This window comes from Apodemus sylvaticus, chromosome 2 (genome assembly GCF_947179515.1).
Source record: "Apodemus sylvaticus chromosome 2, mApoSyl1.1, whole genome shotgun sequence".
Classification (NCBI taxonomy): domain Eukaryota; kingdom Metazoa; phylum Chordata; class Mammalia; order Rodentia; family Muridae; genus Apodemus; species Apodemus sylvaticus.
Window position 1 is genome coordinate 114,098,391 of NC_067473.1, and position 13,585 is coordinate 114,111,975.

Here is a 13,585-nt window from a genome sequence, read left to right on the forward strand (position 1 = left end):
CCCCACTTGAATAGTGGCAGACCTTGTAATCCCAGCATTTGGAGAGACAGAAGGGTTAGGAGTTAAAGATCATCCTCAACTATGATACAGCAAGTTGGAGGTCAGCCTGGAATATATGAGGTCGTGTCCTCAAAATAAAAATAAAACACAAGACCAGGTAACCTGTGTCTGGGTCTGGTCTGGCCCATGCTCTGCATCTGGAGAGCTGAAAGTCACCATGAAGCCAGAACGGGCTGTTGCGGGAAACAGGATCTGGAGGAGGCAGTGGAGTGTGCTAGCCTTATATTCCCTGTGCAGGCCCACCTTGTCCGTTTTCCTCAGGCCTTGGGTCTCTAACAATCATCTTGTCCAGAATAGCTCTCCAGCAGCTGATGGTTCAGCCACAACCAAACAGAGAGAAACAAACAGAAAGGTCCTGATGTGGGGTGATGTGGGGCCTCGGTGTGAGGTGCCTGGTAGTCGAGAAGTTCATTGCCTTCAGTTAGTTTTTTATAACAGTGATGCTATGTGATCGGCTGCCTTACTCCAGCCCACTCCCATGAGGCACTGCACTCTTGAACTGTGAGCCAGAATATGCCTGTTCTTCCTTATGTGTTCAGTCTGTCCTCCAAGAATCAACCCTACCTTCCTTCCTTCCTTTTCTAGTTACCATGTAGAAGCCGACTGCCAGGGCTTCCCACCTCTTTGACTGTGGTGACGGAAGGGCTGTGCTTCAGGCCCTCTTTCCTGTACCCCAAATAACAGAGGAGTAGCATGAGTCCAACCAGGAGCTCTTCCTGTGGCTCGTTCTCTGTTCCACCTAATTTCCTTACCCCTTTCTTCAAACTCCTCCCTCCCATTTGTCCTGCTCTATGGAACCTACCAGACTTTTCTAAAGTAGAGCGCTGTGACCACACTTATACCGGAAACCTTCCAGTAAGATCATAATGAGCCCTCCGGGGCCTCGTGTCCAGCTCTGTTCGTTCCCTCAGTTCACAGTTTTGCCTTTTATCCCCACTTCCCAGATCTGTGATTAGTCTGCAAACCATCTCTATCATGGAACTCTCTCACTCCCTCTTTCAGCATTTACCAAGGCTCTTGTCATGTCACTATCTTCCAGTCTCTTGGCACTTCCAAACCTACTGCAGTGTCCAGAAGTGAGGTCAGCACAGGAAACAGCACCGCATAACAACAGATGGGGCCACACCCCACCAACTACATCAATGTAATCTGCTAAGGAAGGACCTTGGGGCAGAAGTCCTCTGCTCCCTTGCTGTGAGTGAATTTGGCATGTTCGAGGAATTTTCCCTCTTTCCACCCTCCCTCATCCTGCCTCCTCTGCAGTGAAAGCTTCCCTGGGGGGTCACAGGGACAAGGGAGAGAAGCCAACAGCTGTGGCTTGCAGATCCTTTTCAGAACATTACCAATCTTGTGAGTGTCACGGGAACAGCTGTTGAGATGTTGCAAGCTGAGGGCAGATGGGCATTAGATAGAGACCTTTACGAAACCACTTCAAGGCAAGCAAACACCTTCCACCGAAGCATCTTTATCACCCCAGCCTTGTAAACATGCACTTCCATAACAAACATCTAGCATTTGTGTGAGCTGAGGCTAATTGCTTTGACATCACAGCTCAATTTTCCTCCTCGTAGTATGTCTAGAATCTCTTGTAATTTCTCAGTTTTTAGCATGATAAACGTACAAAAGAAGCACTAAAGAATTGTGAACATGGACTGGGGGTGGAGCTTTTCTGTTCAACATTTGTCTAGCACATGCAAAGCTCTAGGTTCAAACCCCAGTACCACCAACAAAGCAAAACCACAAACGAATTACATGCAGTGGGGAGTGTTCTTATCAGTCTTATAGTCAATGTACTACTTTAAGTTAATATAGCTAGTATATGTTTCATAAAAATGGGCAGCACAGTGGCTTTGAAACAATCTGGTCAGGATGGTCAGAAGACCCAGAACAGCAACTGTAACACAATGTAAATCACAGCCCGGCAGTGGTGGCGTATGCCTGTAATCCCAGCACTTGGAAGGCAGAGGCAGGCGGATTTCTGAGTTCAAGGCCAGCCTGGTCTACAGAGTGAGTTCTAGGACAGCCAGGACTACACAGAGAAACCCTGTCTCAAAACAAAAACCCAAAAACACACAAACAAATAAAAGACAATGTAAATCACAAAGATGAGTTACATCCTTGATTTACATTTTTCTAACTTAAAAGCTAAAAAGACTGGCAAAACCAATTTGAATGATAGGAAAATTGACTCACTATATCCCAAATGTTTTATGAATACTAATATGGAATTCATATGAAAGATAATATTTAATCTATGTTTTTATTACTAAGCCTGCTCATTTCTTCTTTTTTTAATTTTAATGACAGAAACAAAAGTATACCTAAAAGCAAAGCTTCTGGAAAAACCATTTGTTCTTCCCTATCTTGCATGACTCCTCAAACTCGACCTCCGGCTCCTGCCTGGCCTTGCATTTTAAAGCTGGGTCTCTGATCACATCCTTGTTGACAACAGTTTTGTCCACGGCGATATCGACAGAGTACCTTGTGAGCATGAAATGGTTGTAGCTATAAACTTTCACAAGGGACTTCATCTCGGATCTCTTGGCAATTTTCTTCTTGCCCATGGAAGCTGTCACTTTTAGGGGAAAGCAGTCAATTCCAGCCACCAGGGCATGGCTGTAAGGGTGGTCTGAAGTGTCATCATTAATGTTGATGATGGCTTTGTGTCCAGCGTAGTGTCCAGCCAGGACCAGCACCACTTTCCTGGGTTTCATGAACTTGCCCATTTCTACACCGAGCAGCTGGTACCTAGGTGAAAGGAAACATGGACACTAGCCTGTGCGTTGTTAACAAGCATACGAGCACCTGTGGATATAAATAAAATTAACTACTAGGTTGGGGATGTAGTTCAGTTGGTAGAAAGGCTGTCTATGGTATACAAAACCCTGGGATCAGTTACCAGCGTTACATAAGCCAGGCATGGTGGTGATTACCTGTAATTCCAGAACTTAGAAAGTTGAGGCAGGAGGATATGAAGTTTAAAGTCCTTCTTGTCTACATAGGGAGGCTAAGATGAGCCTGGGCCACATGAGTGCCATTTGATTGGGTCTTCGGGGGTTTGTAATCTTTTTAATGTTTAATTTTAAACAGCGTGTGCATGCATTAGTGGAGAGTGCCCAAGGAGGCCAGAAGACAGGGTTGAATCCCCTGGGGCTGGAGTTGTAGGGTTTATGAGCCACCTGATGTAAGTTCTGGGAACTCACCTCCAGTCCTTTGCAAGAGCAGCAGGTGCTATTACCCACTGAGTCACATCTTGGCCCTGAGGTTTCTCATCTTCTTTCTGAAGGTGAGAACTGGCAGTGAATTTTAGTAATTCTCACCAAAAAACAAATTCAGAAGTGAATCTTGTCTTCAAACCAAACTTTCTCTCTTTCTAAAGGAGCAATGCAAAGTTGGGAGGTCAGTGTCGTCCTTTAATCCTAGCATTTACAGGGTGGAGACAAAAAGACTGGTGAGTACAGCCTCAGACACCTCAGGAGTGCAGGGCCAGCCCCAGTGACTTGAGGCCTCATTACAAAATGATCCAAACAACAGAACAAAAGCACATCAGTGCTGTCACAAATAGGCCAAGACTCATCACACCAGTGCAAAAAGGAAAATTCCCATCAGAATTCACCTACATCACATTTCTGCCAAAACTTCCATTCAGTTAGAATCCTATGGAATTATCTTTGATTCTAAAAATGTTGTTGGAGGAAGTATTTCCAGCTTTAATGTACTGTGAATGGAAATGTCTCACTTCCCTCCAGTTTCTCTATCAGGCAATAATATTGTTTCTATTCTTGAATTATTTGGTGCTTTACTGACTCAAACAGGTAAGAAAGGAGGTAAAGAGTTTCACTCTGGAACCTAAAGGCATGCCTACACCATAACATCCTCGCACTTGGGCGGTGGAGGCAGTAGAATCAGGAGTTTAAGGTCATCCTCAGCCAGAGGCTAAGGTTAGTGTGGAATATATGAGACTCTGTGTGCCCATCTTCCCAACTGTTTACATTAAAACACAACCGGACCCAATTAGCTGACAGGGAAAGAGGAAATCTCAGTTCAAGATTTCTCCACAGGAGGCAGGCACAGAGGTCCAAGGTTGGACAGAGGCACGCTAGCCCCTTGGAGACTCCATCTGAAGTCTCAAAGAAATGTCAAGCGCTGCAGATAGTCCTCCTGGTTATTGAAGCTTCCTCTAAATAGGCCTGGAACGACCGGGAGCCTGAGGAGGCACACAGGAGCCATTCTTCTACAGGACCTAATGGTATTTTCCTCTCTTCCTCCTTCCGTTCCACTGCACAGTTTAGAGTAGCCGGTGGTGGCCAGAAGGTGAAATATGGTCTATGAGTGGCAGCTTTTAGCATGCTGATCCAGCATTGCATTCCATGCCAGTCTGGGTTATACAGACGAGATACTGTCCAAAAAGAAAATAGCTGGGCTCAGATCCCTTGTAGAGCGCTTGCCTGAAGTACATGAAACCCTGGACTCTATCCTCACCACCGCATAAACCTCAGTTGACAGCAGCCTGGGGCCTCATTGAGACCGCTCAGCGCTCAGCGTGCTCAGCACAGTATACAGTGCGTGCTTAGGAGCCAGGGTGGGGTAGGGTGGGTGGGGGGGGGGGTGTGCTCTGGACCTTGGCTCCCGCCCTGGTCTTCAGACATTTCCGCCAGACACTGAGATTGCCTCCGCAAGCGTTTGCGCGTGCGCACCCCATAATTAAGCGCGCGGCTGCCAGCTGCTTCCGGCTGGCTCTTGGCAGCCCTCGGTTCCATCACACACCGTCCCAGGAGCCTCAGCTGGGGTTCCGCCTCCGCGGGAAGCGTACACTTGAACAGCGGGCTGGAAGAAGCCGGAGAGGAAGGCTCAGCTTAGGCGAGAGAGGATGTATCATGCACACCCTACGCAGCGCGTGGTGATCACATGACAAGGGGCGGTGCCCGCGTGGGCGGGAGTGAAGTCACGGCTAGGGTCGAGGTTGCTACGGGGGACCTGCGGTGGCAACGATAGTATGGCCGCACTTTATGGTGGCGTGGAAGGGTGAGCGCTGGGCCGGCCGGAGGCTGTCCGTCCGGGAGCGGCGGGTCAGGGGGCTGCGACCCACACGGTGCTTTTGTGCTCCACGGTGCGACCACGCCCCTCCCGGCCACCACCTTTCCGCCACAGGGCTCTTGTGTCAACCTGGAGAGTTGTGCAGAGCTGGGGGGAGGGGGTTCAGGTGGAAAGTTGCTGGTCGCGGGTGGACGTGGGAAAGAGGCGGAAACGAGATTGAGATTTATGCCCAAGGGAACATGGGAGTTAAGCAGCTGTCACTAGAGCACTGTCTTACGTTGGTGCTCCGAACCCTCCACTGCTGCCGGCCCGAAGGCCCTTGGTTTCTATAGTCTCCTGCTCAGAAGCTGGTCTGTTTGACTTTGGGAAGTAGCTCTACTAGGCATGGCTTTGGGTGAGACGTCTGCCCTCTCTGGGCTTCAGTTGCTACGTATGCAAAACAAGGACAAGAGTGAGCAAGATGGTGGTTTATCCGGTTCCCTGCGCGTGACAAGCATTTTTTAACTGGGTGTGTCAAATAAGGACATGATAGGAAGATTTGGTATCGTAGCTGCTCACTGCTGATTTACCTGGAAGTCTCATCCCATAAATTGCTAAAGTGGGTGACCTCTTGCTTTATTTGTGACACCTTGCAAGGAAAAACCCTCAGCACAGTATAGGACTTTGCACTTAGCCTTGTTATATTCATATGGAAGGTAGAACTTATTTTTCCCAGTTTGTCAAGAAATTAATTTGGATTTTTAATCTACTGCCTCATGCATTAATGTTCTCTTGGAACACTGATGTACTCTTTGAGTTGGATCGAGTCTTTAGTGTCTGTTACATTACAAGAAGTGTTGATCAGTAGGACATCATTCTACCACATATCACCCCTCTTCTAAACTATGACTTACCCCGGGGATTTAACTCAGGAGGGCTTAGTTGCTGAATGCAGTATGAGTTTCTCCTTGTCTGGTTGGTGATCATTTCTCACAGGTGTCTTGAAGACCCTAGTGGTATCAGATGATAGGACCTCAAAGTAGCCCTTAGCTGCCATGAGAGGTTTGTTTATTCCCTCCGAGGTCGTTTTGGCCATGCTCTGAATAGGTTAGGAGGATAGGTAATCACTCTGGAGCAAGTGGAGCACATAATGAGAAGCTCAACAATTTAATACACTCTTGGTTCAGAGAATGTGTGGAGAAACCCTACATGAGACAACTGTGAGGTCCTGGTGGTAAGTGGGATCTTGCAGAGTAGGACCTACCAGACAAAATGAGCAATGCCTCATTTCCCGTTCCAGAGTGTAGCAGGCACTAAACAGGGAGCTTCCGGAGTAGAGGTTGGGTTTGCTGAAGCTGTCTTTGCCCTAGACTTTTGTAAGAGACTACCATGCAAGCTTGGCTCTCTGGAGTTCTATCAGCACTGAGTGCCCTCTTGTGTTTTGTAGGGGAGGCACACGGTCCAAAGTCCTTTTACTTTCTGAAGATGGGCAGATCCTGGCAGAAGCAGATGGACTGAGCACAAACCACTGGGTAAAAAAAAAACCATCCTGAGGGGACCAGAGAACTTGGCCTTCATGCAGTGTTCAAGTTTGACATAGAGGTGGTGACTGGGCCTCTTAGCTGGTAGGAGCAGCCCAGATCCTGCAAGCCTTTCTAATTCCTCCTTCCCTCTTGGGGCCAGCTGATCGGCACAGACCAGTGTGTGGAGAGGATCAATGAGATGGTGGACAGGGCCAAACGGAAGGCTGGCGTGGATCCTCTGGTACCCCTTCGAAGCCTGGTGAGTCAGCTGGAGCCTGGGCCACCAGCATTGCTGAGGCAGGTGACCAGTAGGACTTGGTGAGCTTCATGACTAGAGAAAAGGTCTCTAGGGCCAGAGCCTTTGCTCTTGTCCATTCGTGTGGTTTCAGTAATAACTGATAAGCTCAGGATGGGGCTCCAGAGACCATTGGTACCTTGATTTGAATCTCAGCTTTGCAACTTAGTGATCCTTAATTCACTTACCTTCTCTGAGCCCCAGTTTCCTCATTTTGCAAATACAGATACTAAGAGTTGTTGGGAAAATGAGATCATGTGATTCGAGCACCCTCTAGCCTGAAGGCCCTTTAAATGTTAGCTCTTTTCCCTCCCAGGCTGCAGTGGCTCTGACTACTTATGCAAGGGAGCTAGCACAGCACACCCCATGTATGTCAAGCCAAGCTGTTTTCTTCACATCCCCCTACCTTGTTCTTTTGTCTGTGTCTTCTTTCCTCCATCCTTTCCTAGGCCAGGCTGTTCCTGCAGGCATGGCCTTCCAAGGGCTTGTTGGGGAAGGGGCTAGATTGGGTGAGCTGAGTATGACCAGATGGGTGTCAGGAAGAGGTGTTAAGGAAGGAGCTGGTCTGGGGCTCTGCCCTCCTTTCCTTGCTCAGCTTTTCTCTCCCTTGTGGCCTAGGGCCTGTCCCTGAGTGGTGGGGAGCAGGAGGATGCAGTGAGACTCCTGATTGAGGAGTTGAGGCACCGATTTCCCTACCTGAGTGAAAGTTACTTAATCACCACTGATGCAGCAGGTTCCATCGCCACAGCTACAGCAGATGGTGAGGATATGAAGGGAGGAGTGAGGCTGAGAATGAACTCTCTTATGGGGAAAGCCCCTTACTATGACTGGCAAAACTTACTAATATCTGGAAGGCAGCAGTTGTTATTCTCTCCCTGCTGCCCTTTCCTGGGCATAATAATACCCTTGTTAGAGCAGGAACAAGGGGAAAGAGGAAGGAGAGCAGGAAAAGTGTCTGTGTGAAGCAAGGGGTAGAGTCTCTGGGGCGCAGGAACTGGGGTTACTCAGTAGAAAGTGTGGGACTCTGTTGATATCCTAGAGTGCTGGTATATAACTGAGTTTCACCGGGCACGCTAGTGCACACCTTTAATCTAATGCTCAAGAGACAGAGGTAGGAAGATTACTGCAAGTCCAAGGCCCGCCTGTTCTACATAAATAAGTCCTAGGCCAGTCAGCACTACCTTGTGAGATCATCTCAGAAATGAAACTGGCCTACACTCTGGTTTGACAGCTCTCCCATCTTTGTAAGGTTGTGGATGGGTTTTACTTCCCTCATGTAGGAGTGGGGGGTGATAGATTATCTGTATGACTTTCGGTGCTAATGGTCACTGTAAGAACAGGAGGGTCTGCCACAATCTTTAGCATTAGGTACTCAGTAGTAAAGACAAGATCATTTGAAATCTGGCTGGCTGGGAGCCATGTTCTCTTGAATTGATGCAGACTTGTTCTTCTGCTATCCCCTGAACAGGAAGCAAGCAGGCTATTTGTTCTAGGAGGTTGGGTGGTGATTCCTCCACTGTGGGGCTGGTTTCTGTCCTATCTTTCGCAGTGGGAAGCTGCTGTTTTATTCAGGCCCTTGGCCACACTGAGCCCCCGTGCCCTCTCCCCAGGTGGGATTGTGCTCATCTCTGGAACAGGCTCCAACTGTAGGCTTATCAACCCTGATGGCTCCGAGAGTGGCTGTGGTGGCTGGGGCCACATGATGGGAGATGAGGGCTCAGGTGAGTACACCTAACCCTAAACAGGTATCCCTAACTAGCTCCTAAACCTGTTGCAGAGTACAGGATAATATTGGGAGAATCACAATTACCATCTTGCTCCGTAGTAGCCTCTCATGCCTAGGGTATGCGTCATGGCATGGTGGTGTAGCCTACCTCTGTTGACTTTTGGAGACCCAAGGGAAAGATTGAAACTGAAGGTTAAGGTCATAGCTGTCCAGAAACTCCCTGCTAATGGGAAAGGGGTCTGGGATCCAGAAACACTTCTCACTGATGCTACTTTTGGGGCAGCATGTATACATTTCCTTGGTGGCTTTTGGGTCCAGCTCATGCTGTGACTGCAGCTGTGTGTGACAGCTCACCACCCTTGTCTTTGAATGGAAGTCAGCATGACAAGTTCACGTACTCAGTCTTCCTACAGCTTTCCCTTGTTTGAGTCTGTCAAACAGTTGGTCAAAAGCCTCCTTCCCCTACTGGGAATCATTGACTGACTGATCAGTGACTTCTAACTGGTCTTGAGCTGAGAGCCTTTCTTGGTGAGGAGACTGCCTCTGCGATTGGCTGTCTTCTTCGCCTTCTACTCCTGGCAGCCTACTGGATTGCACACCAAGCTGTGAAAATTGTGTTTGACTCCATTGACAACCTGGAGGCAGCTCCTCACGATATTGGCCATGTCAAGCAGGCCATGTTCAACTACTTCCAGGTACTTATACCGTACAGTCATGTACACCTAGTTGTAGGACACTGGGGTCTTTGATAGAGAGACTGCAGGAGAGGAGGATTAAGGTATCAGGGTGGGTCAGAATAGCAGGGTGAAGTGGTAGATAAAGACAGGATTCAGTGTGGGCAGTGTGTTCAGACAAGTGTGACTGCCACTTCATCTTAGGACTTTTAGTCATGTTTGCAAATATTTAAGCAAAGCCAAATGAGAAATGTTGCTGTAGATGCTGATAGTTCTCTCCTCACTAAATTGTACTCAGGAGAATCCGTGTCCTTGGAAGAGTCATATGTGTTAGGTTGATGGTGGCAGACAACAGTTTGGGAGATGAATCAATCTCCTGGTTGCATCATGAGGAAAACTGCTCAATTGAGAAATCTCAAATTTCCATAAATTTTAAAGTTTACAAAAAAAGAAAAAGCCTGGCAGTGGTGGCGCACACCTTGGAAGACAGAGGCAGGCAGATCTCTGTGAGTTCTACAACAGCCTGGTCTAGAGTGAGCTCCAGGACAGCCAAGGCTAGACAGAGAAACCCTGTCTCAAAAAGAAAATGACCCCCAATTATTTTGGTCATTTCAGTAGGCATACTAGGAAGACCACTCTGGGTGACAGACTAGAGGTTTTCTATTGACTGCTTGTGTCTCCTCTGTTTCTCAGGTGCCGGATCGGCTAGGAATCCTCACCTACTTGTATAGGGATTTTGATAAATGCAAGTTTGCTGGATTTTGCCAGAAAATTGCAGAAGGTACTGTAGGTGCCGGCTTGTATGTAACTTGTTTCCCCAAAAGCATGTCTAATGGGAGGGTGGAACATAGTTAAGGCTGGCCTGTATGCTGGTGGCTGTCTCAACTAGTAACCAGGAGCCTGTGGCTCAATTTGGTGTAAAAGATAGGGCCAGGACTTAGACAGCACTGGATTGCCTGTGTTTCTCTCCCTGGTGGCCATCTGGCTAGTGCAGTCTGCTTGCCTGGGTTTGAGAACCTGTTGTCCTTTGGATAAATTCACAGAAGCAGGGGTTAGAAAGCTCAGGCAGCTCATTTTGGCTTTGGGGGGAGCCTGCATGTTGGCATCTTGTAAGGCTTGCTCCTTTTTAACTTGGATTCCTTAGTTCACAGCAGCCTATGTGTTTTATCTCTGGACTGAGGTTCAAAACACCAGGCTGGGTGAGGCTGGTAGCACTCTGCTGAGTGCTGGTCATCAACAGGAGAATCAGCAGTCTTCTCAGATAGAGTCCCTTGTCCCCTGACTCTTGGGGATAAACACAGTAATATGATTTAATAGTTCACCGGACTCTAGTCCTACTGCTTGCACTGGAACTGGAAGAGAAGCTACCTGGAATGGTGGGAGAGGCTTGCTCACCAATGTGGGCATCCATCCTAACATGAACTTGGCCTGTGCTTGCTCTTACCTCAGCGAGTGGCTAGAGTAGGCTGCTCCCTGTCTTCTCTAGCCCCTTTCTCCTCCTGTCCCAGGTGCACAGCAGGGAGACCCTCTTTCCAGGTACATCTTCAGGAAGGCTGGGGAGATGCTGGGCAGACATGTTGTAGCAGTACTGCCAGAGATTGACCCGGTGAGTTGATGCAGGACACAAAGGAGGGGGTTCCTGCAGCTGAGTGAGGTCTGAACCTAGGGTGGTGAAACTGTCCCATCAGATTCTATGTGCTTTTGTGTTCTATATTTGTAGAGATGGCTTCATACGGTGTGGTCTTCTAGGTTCTCCATCCTTCTATTTGACCATCCCTTTCTTCTCTGCCTTGCCTTTCATGACTCCTATTTTCTTCCTTGCCTTTTTTTTTCCTCCCTGAGTCCATCTTCTATTTCACACTGGTGAGGGTTAAAGTCAGCCTGCAGTGTCCCATTTTCTACTGTTTTCCCAGGTTTTGTTCCAAGGAGAGCTTGGCCTCCCCATTCTGTGTGTGGGCTCAGTATGGAAGAGCTGGGAGCTACTGAAGGAAGGTAAGTCTGGGTGGGTGTGGGTGGAGACAAAGGACATAACTGGAAAGGAGGGTGAAGTGGGCCTTTCTGTTTATCTAAGCCCTTGACCTCCTCTTGGGGCACGCGCTTGCTAAGCCTGTGCTCTACTGCAGAGCTATGCAGCTCCAACTTTTGAGCCCTTGAAAAGATGTTCTATTCCAAATGACGTATTAATCACTTTTTAAGATTTAGCTTTATGGGAGCTGGAGAGATGGCTCAGAGGTTAAGAGCACTGACTGCTTTTCCAGAAGTCCTGAGTTCAATTCTCAGTAACCATATGGTGGCTCACAACCATCTGTAATGGGATCTGATGCCCTCTTCTGGTGTGTCTGAAGATAGCAACAGATATATATCAAATAAATAAAATCTTTTTTAAAAATTTGCCTTTATGTTATGTGGATGTTTTTGTCAGCATATATGCCTGTCATGTGCATAAAGGCATGTAGTACCCAAGGAGGCAGAAAAGGGTGTTAAGAGCCTCTGGAACTTGAGTTATAGATGGTTGTGAGCTACCATGTGGGTACTGCGTACTGAACCCGATCTCTGAAGAACAGTAAATGCCCTTAACCATGGAGCCATCTCTTCATCCCTCTAGAGCTCAGACTAGTGTAATAACCTATGGTTGCACTCTTAGTTACCATTCTGGCCAGCATCAGTTCAGTCTGTTGTAGGGTTTCCATTAGATTCTCTGAAACAGCTCAAATGTCTCCACTAGATTCTTACACCATGAAGTTGTGGGGTATTGCATACTCCAGAGCTGATGAATGCAGGTTCCTTTGGACTGCAGGTTCCAGGACCCATAGCATCCTGGTGCTTCTGTGCTGGATGGTTGGCATATGGCTTGGCGTCTGCACCAAAGTCCCATCTGCTGGTCTTCTCTCTGCATTCTTCCCTCCAGGCTTTCTCCTGGCACTGACGCAGGGCCGAGAGCAGCAGGCACAGAACTCCTTCTCCAGCTTCACCCTGATGAAGTTGCGGTATTCTTCTGCACTGGGGGGTGCCAGCCTGGGGGCCAGGCACATTGGATACCACCTTCCCATGGACTACAGTGTCAACGCCATTGCCTTCTATTCCTATACCTTCTAGGGGCTGTCGCCCTTCCCATCCAGCCAACACCAAGTGTTGGGAGATTTTTCTTTTTAAAACAGATATGGAATAAAATAAATGCACTTTACTCCCTCCCCAGCAGGGTGTTATCTTCAACACGTTGCTGTGCATGTCCTCAGCATCTCCAGCACAGGTTGACCTGGCAAGCTCTTGGTTTAAAGAACCACTCCAGGTTCTTGCATGCACCCACCAGGCTCTTAGGCACATAATAGCCCAGCCCTTCCCATTTCCACACTATATGCTTTGGCTGCCAGGAGCTGGGACCCAAGTTTCCTCTTGGCAATTCTGACTCCTCATGATAGAACTAAGTGTGTCGATGCACACCTCCTGGGGAATCACCCAAGATCTATCATACCCTCTCCCATGCTTCCCAGGAGGATTTGAGAGACAGTACAATCCTAGTCTCAGTTTTGACCTAATTGTATTTGGTAGCTATAGGTACACAGGGCATTATTTCTTTTTCACGTGAGCATGAATCCCTGAGGGCTAAGAGGCACTGCTTAACTCAGTGGCCTGCCTGCTTCAGACTGCTGCTCAGCTGGCTCTGGTTATAGTGGGGGACTCCTCTCTCAGACCTTTATATCTGGGCAGCTACTAGGAGTGTGCCCTGGCTGAGGCTCCTAAGGACAGCATCTCCTGAGTCCTGTGTGTAGAAGACTAGCCCAAGTGGAGGTGGAGAACCATGTTTAAGGGACTCTGACAAAACGTAGTACACTCAATAACAGGGGACTGCTCAACAGTAAAAGAACATCTTAAAAAACAAAACAACCCCCCCCCAAACCCAAACAATAACAAAAAACCCCAGCCAAATTACCAGACCAAGTATTTAACTCCACTGATACGAAACATCCAGAAAAGATGCGTTAGCCAAACCAGGGCCCAGGGCCCTGCATGTGAAAAAGCTTTCTAAGAAAGATGAATATGGCGGTTGTTCCAGCACTGAAGAAAGCTCCTAAACTCAGTGACTTGGACAGTGAGTCTTACGATTTATATGGCATACATCATCAGTGAACTACCTCAGCTCAAAGCTGGGTTTTGTTTTGGGGGCCCTGTTTCCACTTTTCAAGCATTAGTTTATTGTTATTAACTTACTATAGACAGAGTCTCGCTATATAGACCTGGCTGGTCTGAACTCCTATGTTGGCCTAAAACTAGTGCTGCCTGCTTCTGCTTC

At 48.0% G+C, this 13,585-nt stretch overlaps 2 protein-coding genes across 6 annotated transcripts; one reads left to right on the forward strand and one right to left on the reverse strand.

The window, feature by feature from the left end:
• Positions 1-2,322: 2,322 nt before the first annotated feature.
• Positions 2,323-3,566, reverse strand: LOC127677515 (60S ribosomal protein L27-like). The gene is made up of 2 exons (XM_052172587.1): positions 3,264-3,566; positions 2,323-2,808 (listed from the first exon to the last, which is right to left on the reverse strand). Exon 2 carries the CDS (start codon positions 2,784-2,786, stop codon positions 2,382-2,384), a length of 405 nt encoding a protein of 134 aa, XP_052028547.1. The 5' UTR covers positions 2,787-2,808; positions 3,264-3,566; the 3' UTR covers positions 2,323-2,381.
• A 724-nt stretch (positions 3,567-4,290) lies between these two features.
• Nagk (N-acetylglucosamine kinase) lies at positions 4,291-12,485 on the forward strand. Of its 5 annotated transcripts, none has more exons than XM_052174123.1 (10): positions 4,291-4,309; positions 6,524-6,608; positions 6,760-6,858; positions 7,513-7,654; positions 8,505-8,615; positions 9,203-9,315; positions 9,988-10,075; positions 10,803-10,900; positions 11,208-11,286; positions 12,203-12,485. In XM_052174123.1, the coding sequence occupies exons 3-10, from the start codon at positions 6,799-6,801 to the stop codon at positions 12,388-12,390; spliced, it is 879 nt and encodes a 292-aa protein (XP_052030083.1). In that variant the 5' UTR covers positions 4,291-4,309; positions 6,524-6,608; positions 6,760-6,798; the 3' UTR covers positions 12,391-12,485. The 5 variants fall into 5 exon arrangements, with proteins under 5 accessions (XP_052030083.1, XP_052030082.1, XP_052030081.1 ...); XM_052174121.1 differs by lacking the exon at positions 4,291-4,309 and adding an exon at positions 4,785-5,085; XM_052174125.1 differs by lacking the exon at positions 4,291-4,309 and adding an exon at positions 5,150-5,170.
• The last annotated feature ends 1,100 nt before the right edge of the window (positions 12,486-13,585 follow it).